Genomic DNA, 16,626 nt, shown 5'->3' with positions numbered 1-16,626 from the left:
TCTCTTGTTCAAAACAGACCTCTCCAACTGTCATACATATTTACTGGAAATGAACCAGCTGTTACAGAGCATGGATGTTCTTCACAGGACATATTCAGCGCCTGCTATAAATGCTATGCAGGTTTGTTGTTCAAAAAAACAAAACCAAAAAATGTTTTCCCTTGCAATTCCAGAAAACTACCCCCAAATCCTAAAGGATCATGGTATTTCTTCTTAGCTCTGCTACTTTTATGGCAATCTGTGTTACTTTTGTCCTGTGTGTTGTTAAAAGGTTGGACCTTTTGAAAGCCCAAAAAAGGAAAAGAGAACACACAGGAGGTGGCGATCCAGAGTTGTTGGGAAAGAGGCTAAAGGAACATTACAGGTAACTTAAGTCCTTTCAGTGCCCATCTTTCTCCAAGTCTTAGTTATTGATCACTTCTTGGTGTAACCAGTTTAGGAAATATGAATCCTTTCATAGTAGTGCCCTGTGCTAGCTCATTTTAAGCTGGTAGTATATCAGACAAAACACAAATATGTTATCACTGATGTCCGCAATAGGATATGTGCTGCTACCTTCAGGAAACTGGCCATATTTTTTACCCATGTTTTTGATCTGTCTCCCATTTGAGCGGTTGTGGTTTTGGGTTTTTTTTTAATCAGTACAGATTTTTGCAAATTCTCCAGATAGGTTTGCACACATTTGCATCCAGAGCCCAAGTGATTAGATACTTAAAATTGGGGAAAAAACAGTATAACGTATGCTACAAGTCTCAATGGGCTTGTGTCTTGGAGTTTTGCCAAATCTCCAATTATGATACCTTGGGTAAAGTTATATCTATGGATTCATTTGCCAAGTGTTATCCGTTCCAAGTCTGTCGTAATTGACAGTAGTCTTTCCATTCTTGGTGTCTCCAACATGTAACTCAGGTGGGTATAATTAAACAAATTTTTTCTTTACAGTTTGTAAAAACATCACAAGTGGCTATCCTCCTTACAGGTGCCTTCAGTATTTTCTGCCCCTATGAGACTGCATGCTTCCAATCCTAACTTATCTACAATAGATTTTGTAGAGGAGAAAAATTACTCCGATGGCTCTGAAACATCATCAGAATTTACTAAATTGCAAGAGGACTTATTTCATATTGCACATAAAGGTAAAGAAATTGTCTTTCATATGTGGTTTTATATCATCACAATTTAAATAGTGATGTGACTTTTGAGAATGCTACCTCTTTAATATTTAGAAAAAGCAGAAAACACCCTCGTTTCACTTAATTCCATTGAGGAATTGCAAATGTTGAGAACTTGAGTAATTTGAAAAAAACGGCTTAATCATCACATTTTTTTGGTTTCTATTTAATAAAGGACATCCCTTTGTTTTATGTGCTAAAAACCTAGATTTTATTTTTTTGCCAAAAGGTAAAAATCCTAAGATTAGTTGCTATAAACACAACTGCATGCAAACACAAAAGGGTGTAAATCTGCTGTTGTGTGTATATGAGCACATGTATGTTTGTATATTTGGTGTGCTTCACTGTGTTTCAGAGTCAAAATTTGTTGGTGATGCAAGGGTTGCTATGGTAGTAACCTATTTTTAGTGAATACAGAAGAGTAAAATAATGTAAAGCAGCCAGAGGGGCAGCTTGACTAGAAATGTTTCTTCTCAAGATTGTTTTTCATTAGCAGTGCTTTGCTCCATCACCCTCGCACCAGAGACATTTTTACTGTTCAAGTGATATCAGTGAGAAACACACTTAAGCATTTATATCTGAAAGACTTTTGGGAGTATTAGGTTTGTCCCCTTTTGCGCAAGATAATGGTTGATGGTATCAATAAGTGTTCTTTGCTTGTTTTTCCCCTTTAGTGCTGATGTATCTTGATTCCATTACGTAAGAAACTTATCTAAGTAATAAACTTTATAAAGTCAGTTATAGTCAAAACTGATGTATGTTTTCCAAAAAGAGAAAAGAAGTGGGGTGGGCGCAGTTGAAAAAGTTGCAGTTAAGCAGAGCAAAGAAATTGTCTGTTCAATATCATCTTACCTGAAATGTCCATGTCAGAAATTTTGCTTAGATTGACACATGCATTGAGGGGACAGTTGACTTGGTACTATTTAATAGAGTATCGTTTTATTAAGAGTACAAAGAATTTTTTTCTGAAGTTCTTTACCCTTTTTTGGAAGGGATGTGGTATAGGGAAGACAACTTTTAAATAAAATGCAACATTAGTACTTTAGTATGTAAATTTTCAAGATTTATTAAGTTAGCACGCACCTTATTAAATGACATTTAAGGTCACTGAAGATTCTGGTCATGTCACCCACATATGAAAGGCCAACATAAAATAGATCATAGTGGATACATCTTCCTTTCCACCTGATGAGAATACTGTTAAAGATTTCTTCAAAAAGGTTAAAGTATGAAAATTAGCTTTGGTAATGGTTTGCAGTGTTGAAATATACCTTAAGAATATTTTCTTTTAAGACTAAATTAGTTTATATCAAATACTGAGTGGAGTGATGATGATTCACGTTAACTCTGAGTGGATGACTAGAAAAGAGGTGTCAGAGATTCCTTGTTCTTTGCCCAGATTTTCTATCTCTGTTTCCCTGTAAATGGATACGTTTTTGCATTGACAGTTCTCATGACTGTGCTACAAGGCATGATTAGGCCCTCAGAAATCCTCTAGTTCTCCAGTTAGATGAATGTTCAAATCCCACTTGAATATTACTTGAATAAATTTTTATTCTTTGTGGTTAAAGAAAACACTAAATGTCTTAAAAGTAAAAAAGTAAGGAAAGTGTGTTTCCCCTTTAAAAATCTAGTTTTTTTAAAATTGCATCATCTGTTGTCTGATTTGAATGTTTCAGGCTGGTGATAACTGCCTTAGGAAGGAGTAGAAGAAGCAGCGTAATATGCACAACATTCGGGATCTGACCCTTTGTGTCACTAAACCATCTAACAAGCTGAAATTTCTTTATCCCTAAAAGAGATAACAAAACTCAATGCCACAACTGACTTGCTTGTGGGGAAACTACTAACCCTATAGCTGTGGCACAGTATGTGTTATAGCTGCTTTATTTTTTTTTTCTATTTAATTTTTTTTTCTTCCCTCTCTTCTTCTCCCCACTGGAATTCTTAAAGGAATGTGGAATAGAGTCATGGCTATCTGAAGAGTCAGACTAATTGGGGAAGAAAAGAAAGTGAAGAGCAGATGTGGTTAGTTAGCTTTGTTGCCATCTGTCACAAATAATCAGAGCAATTTTGACTGTGGCTAATATAGTCAACATGGTAGCACTCTCCATAAACGTTTCTCCTACTAAAATATCTACCCTATAACCTTGATTAATGTTACTTGTTTTTAGTAACCCACCCTGGATCCCTCAACCTAAATTATTGTTTCTGTCACCATAAATGACGTTTCATTGAAGCTTTACATAATTGGTGTCTGTACAATTGGTAGCTGTTTTTAACTGTCACTTCTTATGAAATGGTTCTAGTTTACTTCACCTTGAGGTCAGCTTTCAGCACCATATCTACAGAGAGAGAGAAGCTGAAGCATATGCTGGAGCACGATGCATCCTCATCTCCGTCTGCACAAATAGTTGGCTTGAAGAATGCCTTAACATCTGTAAGTGACATGCTGAAGTTCAGCAAGCCTCATGCTTCATTGTCGTCAGATACTACTTTTTAATTTCATAGTAGTTAATTTCTGTTTCTTTACTGTCTGTTCTGTCCTAGAATTTGCAGTATTGAATCCTAGCAAATTGTTATATAAGGTGTTTTTCAAAGATTCTTTCTTAAATGTTAAAGGTGGTGTGAAATCACTGAAGTTTGATAGATTGGTACAGGTATATGGTATAATCTGTATCATTTGATGTTCAGTATCAGAGGGCTGCTGTGTGACAATGATTCTACTTTCTCTCAAAACATACACTGTTTAATCACTCAGTTCTGGTAGGTTGCAGGTTTCCTTTTCCTCTTCTTTTCCTAAACAGCACTCAAGTATTCACTGTATGACTTGGCATAAAATAAAGGTGAGAGTGGCTGAAAGCACTCAGCTGTCCCATCTAATGCACTAGAGCTTCACCATGCTGTGTCAAGACACTGCAAAGCAAATTCAAGTACAACTTGTTTATATTCCAACCCTAATTATCTGTCAGTTCTCTAAAAGCAGCAATGGAGCCACTAGGGCAGAGTTCTAAATGACAAAAGATTGCGCTTTTTAGAAAGGTGGGGGGTTTTGGTCAGTGTGCTTTTTGTAATTGGTTGAGACCAGAACTTTGGGGTTGGTCATGTTTGAACACATCAACAACCAGTGATCTGATTTCATAGCAATGAGGGCCATCATTACCGTGGTCTTAAAATTTCAGTGTTTGTTGCAAATTCCTAACCAGAGGAAGGGGAGACTCTCTGGCATTGATAAATGAGATATAGATAATCTTAGAATTATTTCAGTATGAAAACTTCCCTTTGCTTTACAAAAGCTGCATATGGTTATAGTTTTTTAAGCGTGTAACATGCCTCTTTGCCAGACCTTTAGAGGTCGTGATGTCTTCATATTATTTATAGAAAGCTGAAACCTGTTGCATAATAACAATACTCACTCACTTACACTTCTCTGGTTTTGGCTTTCAGATGTCCCACTTCTGATATTTGAATAGGCGACTTTTATTTTCCCAGTGTTTGCCTACTATTTTAGATCAAAAAATCCATTTTAAGATCTGGGAACTCAGTGAACACTCAGCTTAGCATGAAATTTTTTTCCTGAGCAATGAAATTCTGTTGCCTGTCTTCATTTTCTACATGTCTTTTAAGTCATGCTTTTAGGTGTTATCTGATACTTAATAAGCCTTTTGTAGCCCATCCAGAAGTCATCTGTGGACCTTGGCAGTTTCAGCAGAGGTTAACACCTGTGAGAGCTATTCTTAGCTTGCAGATCTGTAAAGGCATGATGCCAACAGAAATTTTCTCACCCTGTGCAGCAGAGATCCTGTAGAAGCTTCCTTTGAAGACGTATGGAAGCACAGATACGATAAACTTGACACATGTCTGAGGCTTCCTTGCAAAAGAGTCCTGTGTTGATGACTTTGACTTAGTGTTTGTTGTTGTTCATTTCAGCTTGTTTTCTGTACATGAGGAACAAAAAACCAGACTCACAGGTTGAAAGCTATCAAACATAAGTCTGTTCTGCTCTCATCAGTCTGGCAGGGGAAGAAAATTGAACAGATTTAAAGTGGATAAAACACCACAAAATTAGCATCTCTGCCTCTGCTTCTCCCTCATTAAGATAGTATCCTTGACCTACACACAGTCTAAGAAAAGCAAATACAGAATGGGGAAAAGAAAAATATTTTTGTGTTGGGGGGAGGAGGACAATAGAAGGAAGAAAACGCTTTGTAGCAAACAATGAAAATTGGAAGATGCTATTACAGGAAAGCAGTGTAAATTCTCTTTTACACTTATTTGATGCCACACAATGTACAAAGTACCACACAATGCTGTCCACTTGAACACTTGACACAGAAGTGATATATACCTGTATGGCAAATTCAGACCACACATATGTAAAGCCAGAAATTACTTTCTTCCCTCTGTCATCACTGTGAGCTTACTGTCTTTCCTGCCCTCAAGACTACTTCCAAAAAAATTCCTGTCAAAATCAGGAGCATTGGTGGAACAAAGCAGGTGTGAAAACAGCAGGGTGCTCGACGTCCTGGTATTGATTCAGATCACTAAAAGGGGCATTAAGTCTTTGGTATTGTTCCAAAATTAGTAACCCAATCTTTTTTTCAGAGATATTTTCATTGCAGGCAGGATTGCATTCTCTTCCTACAAGTCTACTCTGACATCTGTCCATCAGATGCACCCAGCATGAGTAAAAGTCATGTAACAAACATGAGTTTGCAGGAGAGACTTTATATTCTGATCAATGCCATTATAAGCTGATAGGACACAAATTGTACCTGTACCTCTCTGAATTTAAATCTTTTTCCTTTGTCAGTGGAAGGCAAAGGGAACTGTCAGTATACCAGACTGATGGTAAAATCCAATGTTTTTGGGTGTGGCAAGAGTCAGAATTGGTGTTGAGAGAGGCTGGGTTGGGGACAGGGTGAAGGAAGGGAGATTGAAAAGAAAAAAGGTGCACAAAATTCATTTGTAAGTCATTAAATCAGCTTGCAAAACTGGTAACTTGAAATATCCCTGCCGTCTTTGACAGTTTTTCTCCATTTATGTGTCTTTTCCCTCACACTGAACAAAGATAGTTTTAATTGGAGGGGTAAGGAACAAAGTTTGAAGCATTCATAATAAATGATTTGCTGAACCAGTAAAATAATCATGCGGTGGTGGTGTTTTATACTGCACTTTAAATACTCTTCACCCCTTTTTACACAATAAATCCACAATCAAGTTAGTTAAGAGAACTTTATATCCCCAATATTTTTGTTAAATATTCCAGGCAATAGCTCAAAACACAGATCTTAAAGACCGGTTACGCAGAATACATGCCGAATCTATGATCCTTGATTCAGCATCTAATGCAAAATCAAGTCCAGATTTGGTGAAGGTGGGTATGGATTTTCTCTTTCAGTGATGTCTGTTCCTCAAGCCCCTACATCTAGACAGTGCTGCGTAGCTGCATCTTGTCCTGTTCTTAGTGTCTTCCCTATGGTGTATTGTGTTAGTAAAATGAGTCCGCTTTTATGATTATAAGCAATTTCTGATGATGCATTGTGTAATACTTGATTTCAAAGACTTTCCTTGTCAGCAGTTTTCCTGAGCACACTTCCATTGCTTTTTGCTACTGGTTCCTGGTGTTCTCCCTCGCCTCCTGCCTGCTTCCCATTCAGCATGAGCAGAGCTGCTGCCTTGTTTCCCTTGTGCTACTGTTTCTCTCCTCATTTCCTTGTTAACTTTCCAGTTCTGTAGTTCTTTCTGTTGCCTGTCTAAATATTGCTAGCTCAGAACGCTGGCTACCGGTGTGGCTCATCTGAGGTTTAGAACAACTATCAGACATTTCCATGAAAGCATCAAAGAAATGAGACATAGAAGAGCCCTTTCAGCCGTTTAGTTTTCTTTGTGTGAAGCCAGGGAGCTTTCTACATATCCAGTTAGCCAGTTTGAGGCGTACTGATGTTTAGACAGTTTTTTGGCTTGCTGCAGGAATGTATGTGAATAGGGTGTATTTATAGGTCATAGGATCTAGGTGTTAATGGTGCTAGTGAGAGCAGCTAGAACTGTGTTATTTCTGATGGATTTTTCTAAATGTTAACTCATACAGAAACTTCTGCTGTGCTTACAGTATAAATCTTTCATTAGAACTTCAGTGGATGTAACGCTGGGTGTTTTATATAACTTATTTCCTTTTATTTTTAAGGACAGTTTAGTCATTCCATCTGTTCACTTCCAGTTTATTTCTGTTTTAGTGGAGCTGTGTTTTGGTCATATTTAGCTGCTTGGTTTTCTTTAAGGTAGTTGATCATTCTAATGCCTTTTGCTTTTAATCCCATGAGAATTTGAACAGCACTTAAACTACTATCCAGACAAGCATTAATGCATTGGGTTTTTTTTAGTTTCAGCAGTTCTTTATTTTCTCATTTAATGGAGGTCCTTGCAATGACAATTTCTGAAACTTCTTCTATGCACTATATATATATACACACACACAGAGGACAAAAATAGCTTTCAAAAGGCCCTTCAGAGATTTCATTCATAAATTCCCTCTGGCATGGTTTGGGATGGAACTTAAGGATGAAATCACTTATACTGGAGGAGTTTTGGTTTAGATTTGTCTGAGGACTATGATACAGCAGTGCTGCTGTGATGAAGACAAGGTCACTGTACAAAGCTTGGCTCTAAATGATATATCAGGTGCTAGGACAGACTTGTGAAAATTGAAGCAGTATAAACTAGTATCTCAAGCCTTTGCATAAGGTAAAAGTTTAGTTTGTCTTTTGGGCAGTTTATGTAGTAGTTTATCATGCCAGAGTGGGAACATGAAAGAAGACAACCTGAAACTCTCATGTGATAGATATAAAACCCTGCTGTTCTTTTATGAGCCTTTCCTGCTCACTTTACTTCTCAGATTCAAAATACTATTGGAAACTATCAAAGTAGCCATGCTTATGTGTGTAGGATTTTTTTTTCACTTGTAGGCTAGTGTAGGCTTTCTCACAGAAGAGGCAGTGTTGAGGTTTCCTCTTTTCTTGTTGCTGTATCAGTTGTTTTGGGGGGTTTTTTTTTTGGTTTGATTTGGTTGTTTTGGTTTGGTTTTTGTGTTGTTGGTTGGGTTTTTTGAAGTCTTTTCTATTATAACAGTTTGGTTTGTAACCATGTCACCATTATCAGCATGTACTGAATAACATTCCATACTATAGTAAAATCTACCAGCAGAAGAGCTTTGAAAGAAGATTTGTCAGTTTGGTTATAGACTTGTCAGATCATTCGATCACTCATTACATTGTTCTGAAAGTAAAACACTACAATTCCTGCAAAAATATGATAGGGCAGTCATGGTTACAGGTTCGTAAAGCATCTCATGCAGAAAAGCTTGAGAGCGCTAATACACTCCTGTGGGCCTGCTAGCCCTTTTTCTTAGTGTTGCTGGAGTTATCAGGGAAAACAGCAGTGCATAGTGTTCTCCAACTTTTTTACGGTATCCACGGAATGAACCAAGCCTCACTGGTCACCCTGCCTTTGCTAGGCCACTTTTTGGAACTCTGCTTATGCCAATGATTTGTAGAGCTTCCATGAGAGGAGTTAGAGATCTCCGTGCAGTCAAACGTGGCTGCAGCAGCAAAAGCGATGTCACTTACGTGGCTTCGATAATAGTTCCATGTTAACCAAAATCAATATATCTCAGGTGTGGATATGAAGGAAGGCTTTCCAAAGCACAGCATAGAAAATTATCTGGTGAAGAGAGTTGGGAAAGCATTGCTATTATATAGAAAGCAGCTTTGCTCCTCTGAATTTTGTATGCCACTGCACCATAGGCTTTGCATTAAGCAAGGCTTGGGAGGAAAAGACTAATTCATTTGCTAAGATCAGAAGGAAATGTGAATCTAGAATGTAATATATGAGATGGGAGTTCTGTTCTTTTGGGGGCTTTTTGATTATACCCTTGTGTGTATCTGGCGAAGTCTCACAAATATCAAAGCATTTTTACTTTTTTTGGGGGGTTAGGAAAAAGTACATGCAGCGCCATAACTGATTTATTGAATATGCATTGCTTTTTTTCCTTCCTTTTTTTCTTCTCCTTGGTCTGTTTTACTTTGGTTTTAAATCCATCTTTCAAACACATGCTACCTTTCACTAAATCGGAGAGGAGCGTGTGCAATCTCCTCTGTGTTTTACAGCCCTTTAAGTTATGTGACTGTGGGATTGCATGTATAAATGCTATTTGTGGTACTTCTCTCAAAACTCTATTTCTTTTAAACAGGAAAATTCAAGAGAAGAAAGCAGAGGTCTGGTTCACCAGGTCTCCAACGAAAGCAGACTGTCTATAGCTGACTCTCTCACAGAATTTTTTGATGCACAGGAAGTCCTACTGTCTGCTAGCTCTTCAGAAAATGAGGTCTGAGCTTTAAGATTGACATCATTCTGATGTAGTTTCTTACCTGCTACTTGACATGCAGTCTTTCTGAGTGCTAACTGCACATCAGATGACTGCCAGAAAATGAAAATTTTCAAAACATTTAGAAATTAATGTGCTGCGTGTATTTATTTGTCATTGTCTCTTCACAGTAAAATGTAACAATTACTATGGAGAAGTCTTATATGCACAGAGGCAAATGGCAGTTAGGTAGCTAGTATGCAGATACTGCATATATTGTACTATCTGCCTTGAGTCGTTATACAGGTGCTTATGAAATTGTGTTCTAGAAATATATATTCATACCTGTCCTTGTGGTACCTGTAGGTACATTGGGGCTGATATCATGGATATTGAAACTTAATAGCTCATTTTGTCACCTCTCTTGGACTCCATAAAAACCTTGGCTTTTGATATGAGGAAAGCCTTTACCTATGAGGACAAGAAGATGAAGCATGTATCCACTAAAATAATAGTTGAATTTTCAATGATAGTGATCTCTCCCAAACTCAATTGTGTCATCCTAGGCATTCTTACTACTTTCCCGTAATACTGAAACACAGTTTAAACAGCTCAAATCTATGAAAAAAATAATTGCAATGGAAAGTAACAATTTTCATGTGCATATGGGATTATTTTAATGAGTGATGTATCTTGCTCATTTCCCCACCCCACACTCAGGTATCAGATGATGACTCATACGTAAGTGATATCAGTGATAATGCCTCAGAAGATAACCTAAGTAATGACATGGAGAATGAAAGACAAACTTTAGGTAAGTTCAGTGTTTTATTATATCACGTTTTGATAATTTTCTTTGTTTCTTTTTGTTTGGGATATCTTTTTTCTTCTCTTACTGGAAATAATTTGATATTACAGGTTTTGAGATGTAAACAGCCTGCGTTTTTTTTCTCTTACAGCATCAGGCTGGTTTTGAACAGCACATTCTGACTAATCTGGGCCTGAGCACCACTGGTTACGCAGGATGGCGGTTCTATATCAGCAGAGAAACGCCTATTTTCTTGGCTTCTTTGGTGCAACTCCCACTCCTTTCCAGTTCCTTTCATGGCCACAGGATTTTTCAAAGTAGCAAGGCTTAGCTGCTTTCTTTTCTTCAAGTAGCAATTTTCTTCTTGTCACACTGTTTTTTCAGTCTGCAATTTAACAACCACATTCAGAATTCTGTTGTTTTTAGCAGAACTCACTGTTTAAAGGAACATGAGAATAATTACATACTGGCAGGCCTGGTATATGACCATAAGGGTTTCTTTTTTTGCATGTTTTAATCGTGATAGCCTTGTTAGTACATATGCTTATTTAACTGTCTTGCTAATTAGAGACAGAATCAAAAAAAGAGGGAGAAGAATTGGTCATAACAAACTAATTGGCTTTGTGCCTTCAACTTCTTTCAGCTAACCACAATGTTCTTCCCACTCTGTCAATATATTTTTATCTTCAAAAATGCTCAACAGTGGTTTCTTACTAGCAGCTGTTTCCTCATCATCTCCAAGGACCAGCAGAACTCTGAACTTGGGTAGTTTGATGTGCCTGGAGATCTGTTGTATTCTGTAACTGTTTAAAAATGAAGATATTATATTTTTTTAAAATACAGGAAAGAATACAGATTGATTTATCTCATGATCTGGACCTTAGAAAACTGTACTAGTGTGGCTGTTCATCATCTTGTAACAAAGACTATTACTGAAGCTCTTCCGTATTAGCAGCACCTCCACATGCTTCTGCTACCTGCTATTTCTGTGCTTTGGGAAGCCTGCCACTCCCATTAATAGCAAACTGGATGTCTTTTTCCTGCAGGGCTTTAGCTGAACCATAAATTGTGGGATTATGATAAAATCCTCTGGCTACTCTAATATAGAAAGTCAGACCAGATGATGGTAATGGTCCAGTTTGGCCTTAAAAGTCATTGAGTCTAGCTGGAGGTCAGATGTCTTAAAGCCCATGCAGTTCTGGTTTGGAAGAGCTGTGACAAATTGTTGCTGGCCATTTGTCACAGTTCTTCTAAACCAGAACTGCATGGGCTTTTCTTTCATGGGAGGTGGGCAAACTTCACTCTATAGAAAATCTGGTATCTGAATATGTTAGTTGTTTGTCTGCTCTGTTTTGTTACTGTTTTACCCCAGTTAATGGGCTGTTCCAGAATATGTAGTTCAGTCAGTTAGTATTCTGCTTTTAATCAGAAGCTGTCAAAGGACATATCCAAATCCCATTTTAGAGACGTCTTTTGAACAAGGCTGAATTTTTAGCATTTACCTCCTTCCTCTCCAGATATCCCCTCATTCCTGAGGTATCTAAGGGAACATCCTTCTTTTTGGCCTCTTCTGATATTAAATAAATTCTTCCAAGAGGGAAGTATAGGAGCCAAACTCTTAACAGTAGAATTGTTTCAGGTAGTGTTTGATTCATACCGTCCATGCAATTTTTATGCAAAGAGATAGGCAGTAGACTGCAAATAGTTCATCTGTCCTTGTAACAGTAACTCAGCCATAGGAGATGTTAGGACTTCTGCTTTGTGAGTGGCAGAAAAGATGGAAACTTCTTCCTCAAAACGTTGAGGCTCTTGATTACACTTGAAAAACTCCATCTGAGGCATGGGCTAGCATACATGGCAGTGATGGAGAAGTTAGCTCTTGTGGTTGTCTGTGCTTCGTCACTGTTGGAAGCCCTGCTGATATTGTGCTTATGTCAGTGGACCAGCAGAGGAAGTACTGGTTGAAATCGTGCATTTAAGGGCAGTGATTATTTGGGCACGTGCAGCGCAGGAAAGATGTGCTGCCCAGTGCTGTTTTAATTCTTCCAAGACAAAGCTGTGTGAGGAAGGCCAGATGAGGACAGGGATTGACAGAGTGAGGCTACTCCTGAATGTCTCCAAATAGTAACTGATTCTAGGGCAGGAGCTTCCTAGCTGCTTCTAAGGATGTGTAAAGATGAAATATGTTCTTTTAGTGGCAACTGTATTCCTCTCTGAAATGAGACTGATGTACAGCTGAGCAATGTAATCACTTCAGACTAGTGCCTGTTGCAGAAGTTTGTAGCTCTGTCTTGATCCTGCCCAAAATTATTTCATGGCACACTTAAAACTATTTATCTTGTTCTGATTGCTTTGACGTAGCAACGCAGACCTCAGATATTTGTGTCAAGGACTCTTGACATGAGTATTTTTTTTTTTCATCTTCAGCAAACCCATAGCTCCACAGTTGCTTCAGCTTTTCCACCTTTAAACCAGCCCATTTCCTCACCAATGTATGGGCGTATCTAAAAGCTAACATCGCTAAATTTTTTTAAATGCTAAGTACTATGGGGAGCACTGTGGAAAAGCCTGCATGTAAATCTGTGGTGCAGTAAATTTCCCTGGTAGGAGTATTCAAAACAGTAGGAAAAGATAGGTAGGAGTTGTTATTACACTTGGATCTGTAAGTTATGCCTTGCCTTCTGAGAAGTGTCAACTTAATTGAAGCTCTGTCAAGGAGGGAGGTTTTATGTCCCTTAAACAGATAGGAATCCATCTCTGTTACAAATAAAATAGTTATAATATTTACTCTTTCAAATTCCCTGGAAAGCCTGAGCCTTTGTTATAGCATTTAAGGGGAAGGAAAGTAATTTATGCGTCTTTTGTACCTAGCATTTACATTGGTTAACACACAGAAATTATAATCTTGTTCTTAATTTTATCATTTTTATAACAGGCTGTCTTCAAACCACAGTGAAATACTTGACTGAATTGTGAGGGTGGAAGGAAATTTTGACAGAAAAAAGATGGTTGCATTTTAATGTATGCTTGCAAAGGGAATGAAACTAAGTAAACAGTGAATTGACTTGTTCTGCCACTTCCTTCCTTTTCAGACTGTATTTCTGAAAGTGGAATTGGATGCAATTCTAAACGGAGAACATGTTTACCAGCTCCATGTCCTAATACGAGTAACATCAGCCTATGGAATATCCTGAGAAATAACATAGGAAAGGATCTGTCCAAAGTGGCCATGCCTGTTGAATTAAATGAGCCACTTAACACCCTTCAGCGTCTCTGCGAGGAGCTGGAGTACAGTGAGCTACTAGATAAAGCAGCACATACGCCTAATCCATTTGAACGGATGGTAAATATGTTATTCCAAATACTTAGTAACATTTAATATAATTAGAATAGAGTAAATATATAAAAACAATCTGCCAAAGAAATTAAGACGTTGTGTTCCATTTTTCTTTTTCTCCCAGCTGAGAGAGGCAGACTCTCCAAACATGTGTCTGTACATACTTACCTACCCACGATTTTTGACTCTTCTACGTAATTTCTGTTGTTGTGCCAGGAAGTGTCTCTCAAGTAGCTGCCATGCAGGGTTAAAAACCAAAGTAGTAGTTTAGTTGTCTATTGCAGCTCTTACTCTGTAAGGTTCAAAATTTACAGCAAAAAGGGAGGGGGGTTGAACTAATATACTTCCCTCTTGAGTATGAAAACTACAATATATCTTTTTTTAAGGGTGTCTAATCTGCTAACACATTTGTGTATAGAGGATGGATCTTCCAGCCCTACACTACTGTGGTATCTTTATATTAACTAAATGAGCTCCATGTGTTTTATTAGCTAGTTTTATGAAGTTTTATGGCTCATCCAAAATGTTCAGGATCTCAAAAATGGGCAATTTGAATGTATGTTGGGTATAATAATTGTCTCATCTTCTGCCAGCACAGAACCCTGAATTCAGCATTTGTCAGAAGAACAAGAGAAAAAAAAAATGCGTTTTAGTTGTTCTGCTTCCAGGTGCACAAGGGCTACTTAATATGTAAGCCTGTAAATAAAGGATTAAAAGCTCTCTGAATTCTCTTAAATGGAAGCTATAGAATGTCCCTTAAACTGAATTAAGCCTTTTCAACTCAATATATCTTATCTTAAAATGAGGTTATTAATGAATGTAAGTAGTCATGTGATAAATACTGTTTGAAAAGCCCCTTACTCCATTCTGACACTCTGCAGGCATTACAATTTGGTGTCTGTTATCAGAACAGAGGGTGTGGCTATTAACTGGGGTTTTCCGTGCATAGATTTTTTTTTTTTTGTTCTCTTCAGAACATGTGTTGGAAGGAAAAGGAAATGAGCAGTAATTTTTCATATGGGAGGGAAAAGAAGCCTTTTCCCTCCTTCCCACACCCAAGCATCTGGAAATTACCTCAGAATGGAGTATTCTTTGCCTTTGAGAAATTCCTGAGGCAAAATTAATGCTGGTTGTTGCATAGTAATTGCAATAGTTCACAAAAGAGCCATTCTGAAGTGCATTCAATTTTTGAAATTGTGAAAGGAGAGCATCTACACTTTCACAAGATGAGGAGAAGGGAATGAGAAGGGAGAAAATGGCACAAGAGAGACCTGAGTCGAACAACCCCAAATTCTAATTCCTTGGGTTTATGAGGAGTTATGCTTGAGTCGACTGCAATGGTTTGGAAGGGTTACCTCTGTCTCAGTCATAATCAAGAACAGTTTCATGATTAGGTAATAGCACACAGCAGATAAAAGGCAATTCAATTCAAACTGCATTAGAAATAGCAAACTTGGTGAAAACTTCCTATGCTGTTTTTAGCAAAAAGGATAGTTGGTAGATCCATTGTATCACAGACCATAATTATAAAAGCCAGTTATAATAACAATTTAAAAAATCTAACAGTGATTTTTAAGGTTACTGCTTTGAACTGTGTTGCAAAATGCTAAGCCGTTTCAAACAGTTTTCAGAAATGTTGTTTTCAGTTGATGAAATTTGCAGTGTTTAATCCTAATAATTCTATCCCTGGACCATTGAATGATTCTCTGAAAACTGAATCATTCTAATGTGTGAGCTAGTCCCTAACTTGCAGGAGGCATGCATGTTTGTAGCGTGCAAATGATGGGGAAAATACAGAATCTGATGTCAGGATAAGACTTTTTTTTTTTTCCTTTCCTTCTGTTAAATAAGAATGTATAGCAAAAATTGTGCATGGCTGTGGTAAATTAATCAAAATTCCACGTTATTCCCAGGTGTATATAGCTGCATTTGCAGTCTCTGCATATGCATCCAGTTACTACCGAGCTGGCAGTAAGCCATTTAACCCTGTGCTTGGAGAAACCTATGAATGTATTCGTGAAGATAAAGGTTTCCAGTTCTTTGCGGAACAGGTATTGTATGCGGCAACCCTTAGATTTGCTAATCAATACACTGCTTAATTCTAAATGCATGGCTGGAATCCTCTGGAATTAATAGCAAAATACAAAATTACTTTGCATAACCTGAGCTCAGCAAATCTCAAGGGACATTGCAGAATTACAAATAAAGGAAATTGTTTATTGAGGAATATCGGCTAACTCTGGGATGGTACATGGGAACCAACAGCTGACGCTCGAGAAGCAAAGGCTGGCAGGCTGCCTACTCCAGTAACTAGATAACTTCGTTGAGTAGAGTGCAATTCCCCATTCTGAAATCTGATTGCGACTGCAACAAGCATTCACATTCTTGTCATTTTTTGTGCGTGATCATTAAAAATACTGTATCTTCAGCTGTTTAATGTCTTCTTTTATAAGAAATATATGCCTTGTATGAGTCAATCAACCACTAATATTTTCTATGGCATCATGAATATTTCTGCTTCCTGTCCAAATACTTCATGGGCTAAGCTTTTGAAATCTGGTACCACAGCTCAGTAGGTGAAGCATATATACAACGCATCAAGGTCTGAGTGTTTATGGAAATTATTCCCCAATAGGAGAATAAATATTAAGTATGGGTGAAAAATATTACATTTAAACCAGCCAAGTTACCAAAATTGCTAAGCTTGAGACATACATTAAAAAGAGATAACACTTAAATAATCTGGTGCCTACCAGAGTAAGAATCATTGAAAGCTGTCTCGTTCTGTCTAGACATACAAAAAAAAAAAAAAAAAAATCACAAACAGTGCAGTGGGCAAGGGTATGCAACCTAGAAATTTGATCAGAGAAAGCCTTCGAAGAGGCTTCTTTTGGGAAATGAAAAGTGTTTTTGACCACCTCTGAAGACACAACATTTTGTACATAAT

General features: G+C 37.6%; 1 protein-coding gene and 1 long non-coding RNA gene across 7 annotated transcripts in view; one reads left to right on the top strand and one right to left on the bottom strand.

Moving 5' to 3' along the window:
- The window catches only part of LOC142052657 (uncharacterized), a 320,817-nt gene that overhangs the window by 142,775 nt on the left and 161,416 nt on the right, over positions 1 to 16,626 (bottom strand). The gene's annotated exons all lie outside the window — the stretch shown is intronic.
- The window catches only part of OSBPL3 (oxysterol binding protein like 3), an 87,860-nt gene that overhangs the window by 59,332 nt on the left and 11,902 nt on the right, over positions 1 to 16,626 (top strand). For 2 of the 4 annotated variants that reach the window (XM_075083055.1, XM_075083056.1), the window contains exons 9-17: positions 18 to 121; positions 272 to 364; positions 980 to 1,136; positions 3,482 to 3,612; positions 6,442 to 6,549; positions 9,421 to 9,555; positions 10,255 to 10,348; positions 13,435 to 13,685; positions 15,593 to 15,730. In XM_075083055.1, the coding sequence (XP_074939156.1) occupies positions 18 to 121; positions 272 to 364; positions 980 to 1,136; positions 3,482 to 3,612; positions 6,442 to 6,549; positions 9,421 to 9,555; positions 10,255 to 10,348; positions 13,435 to 13,685; positions 15,593 to 15,730 (1,211 nt within the window). The remainder of the gene's footprint in view (positions 1 to 17; positions 122 to 271; positions 365 to 979; positions 1,137 to 3,481; positions 3,613 to 6,441; positions 6,550 to 9,420; positions 9,556 to 10,254; positions 10,349 to 13,434; positions 13,686 to 15,592; positions 15,731 to 16,626) is intronic. The other 2 variants (XM_075083057.1, XM_075083058.1) reach the window with 1 other exon arrangement.

This window comes from Phalacrocorax aristotelis, chromosome 2 (assembly GCF_949628215.1).
Source record: "Phalacrocorax aristotelis chromosome 2, bGulAri2.1, whole genome shotgun sequence".
Classification (NCBI taxonomy): Eukaryota; Metazoa; Chordata; class Aves; order Suliformes; family Phalacrocoracidae; genus Phalacrocorax; species Phalacrocorax aristotelis.
The sequence above is the reverse complement of the archived record's forward strand: the minus strand, read 5'-3'. Positions and strand labels throughout refer to the sequence as shown.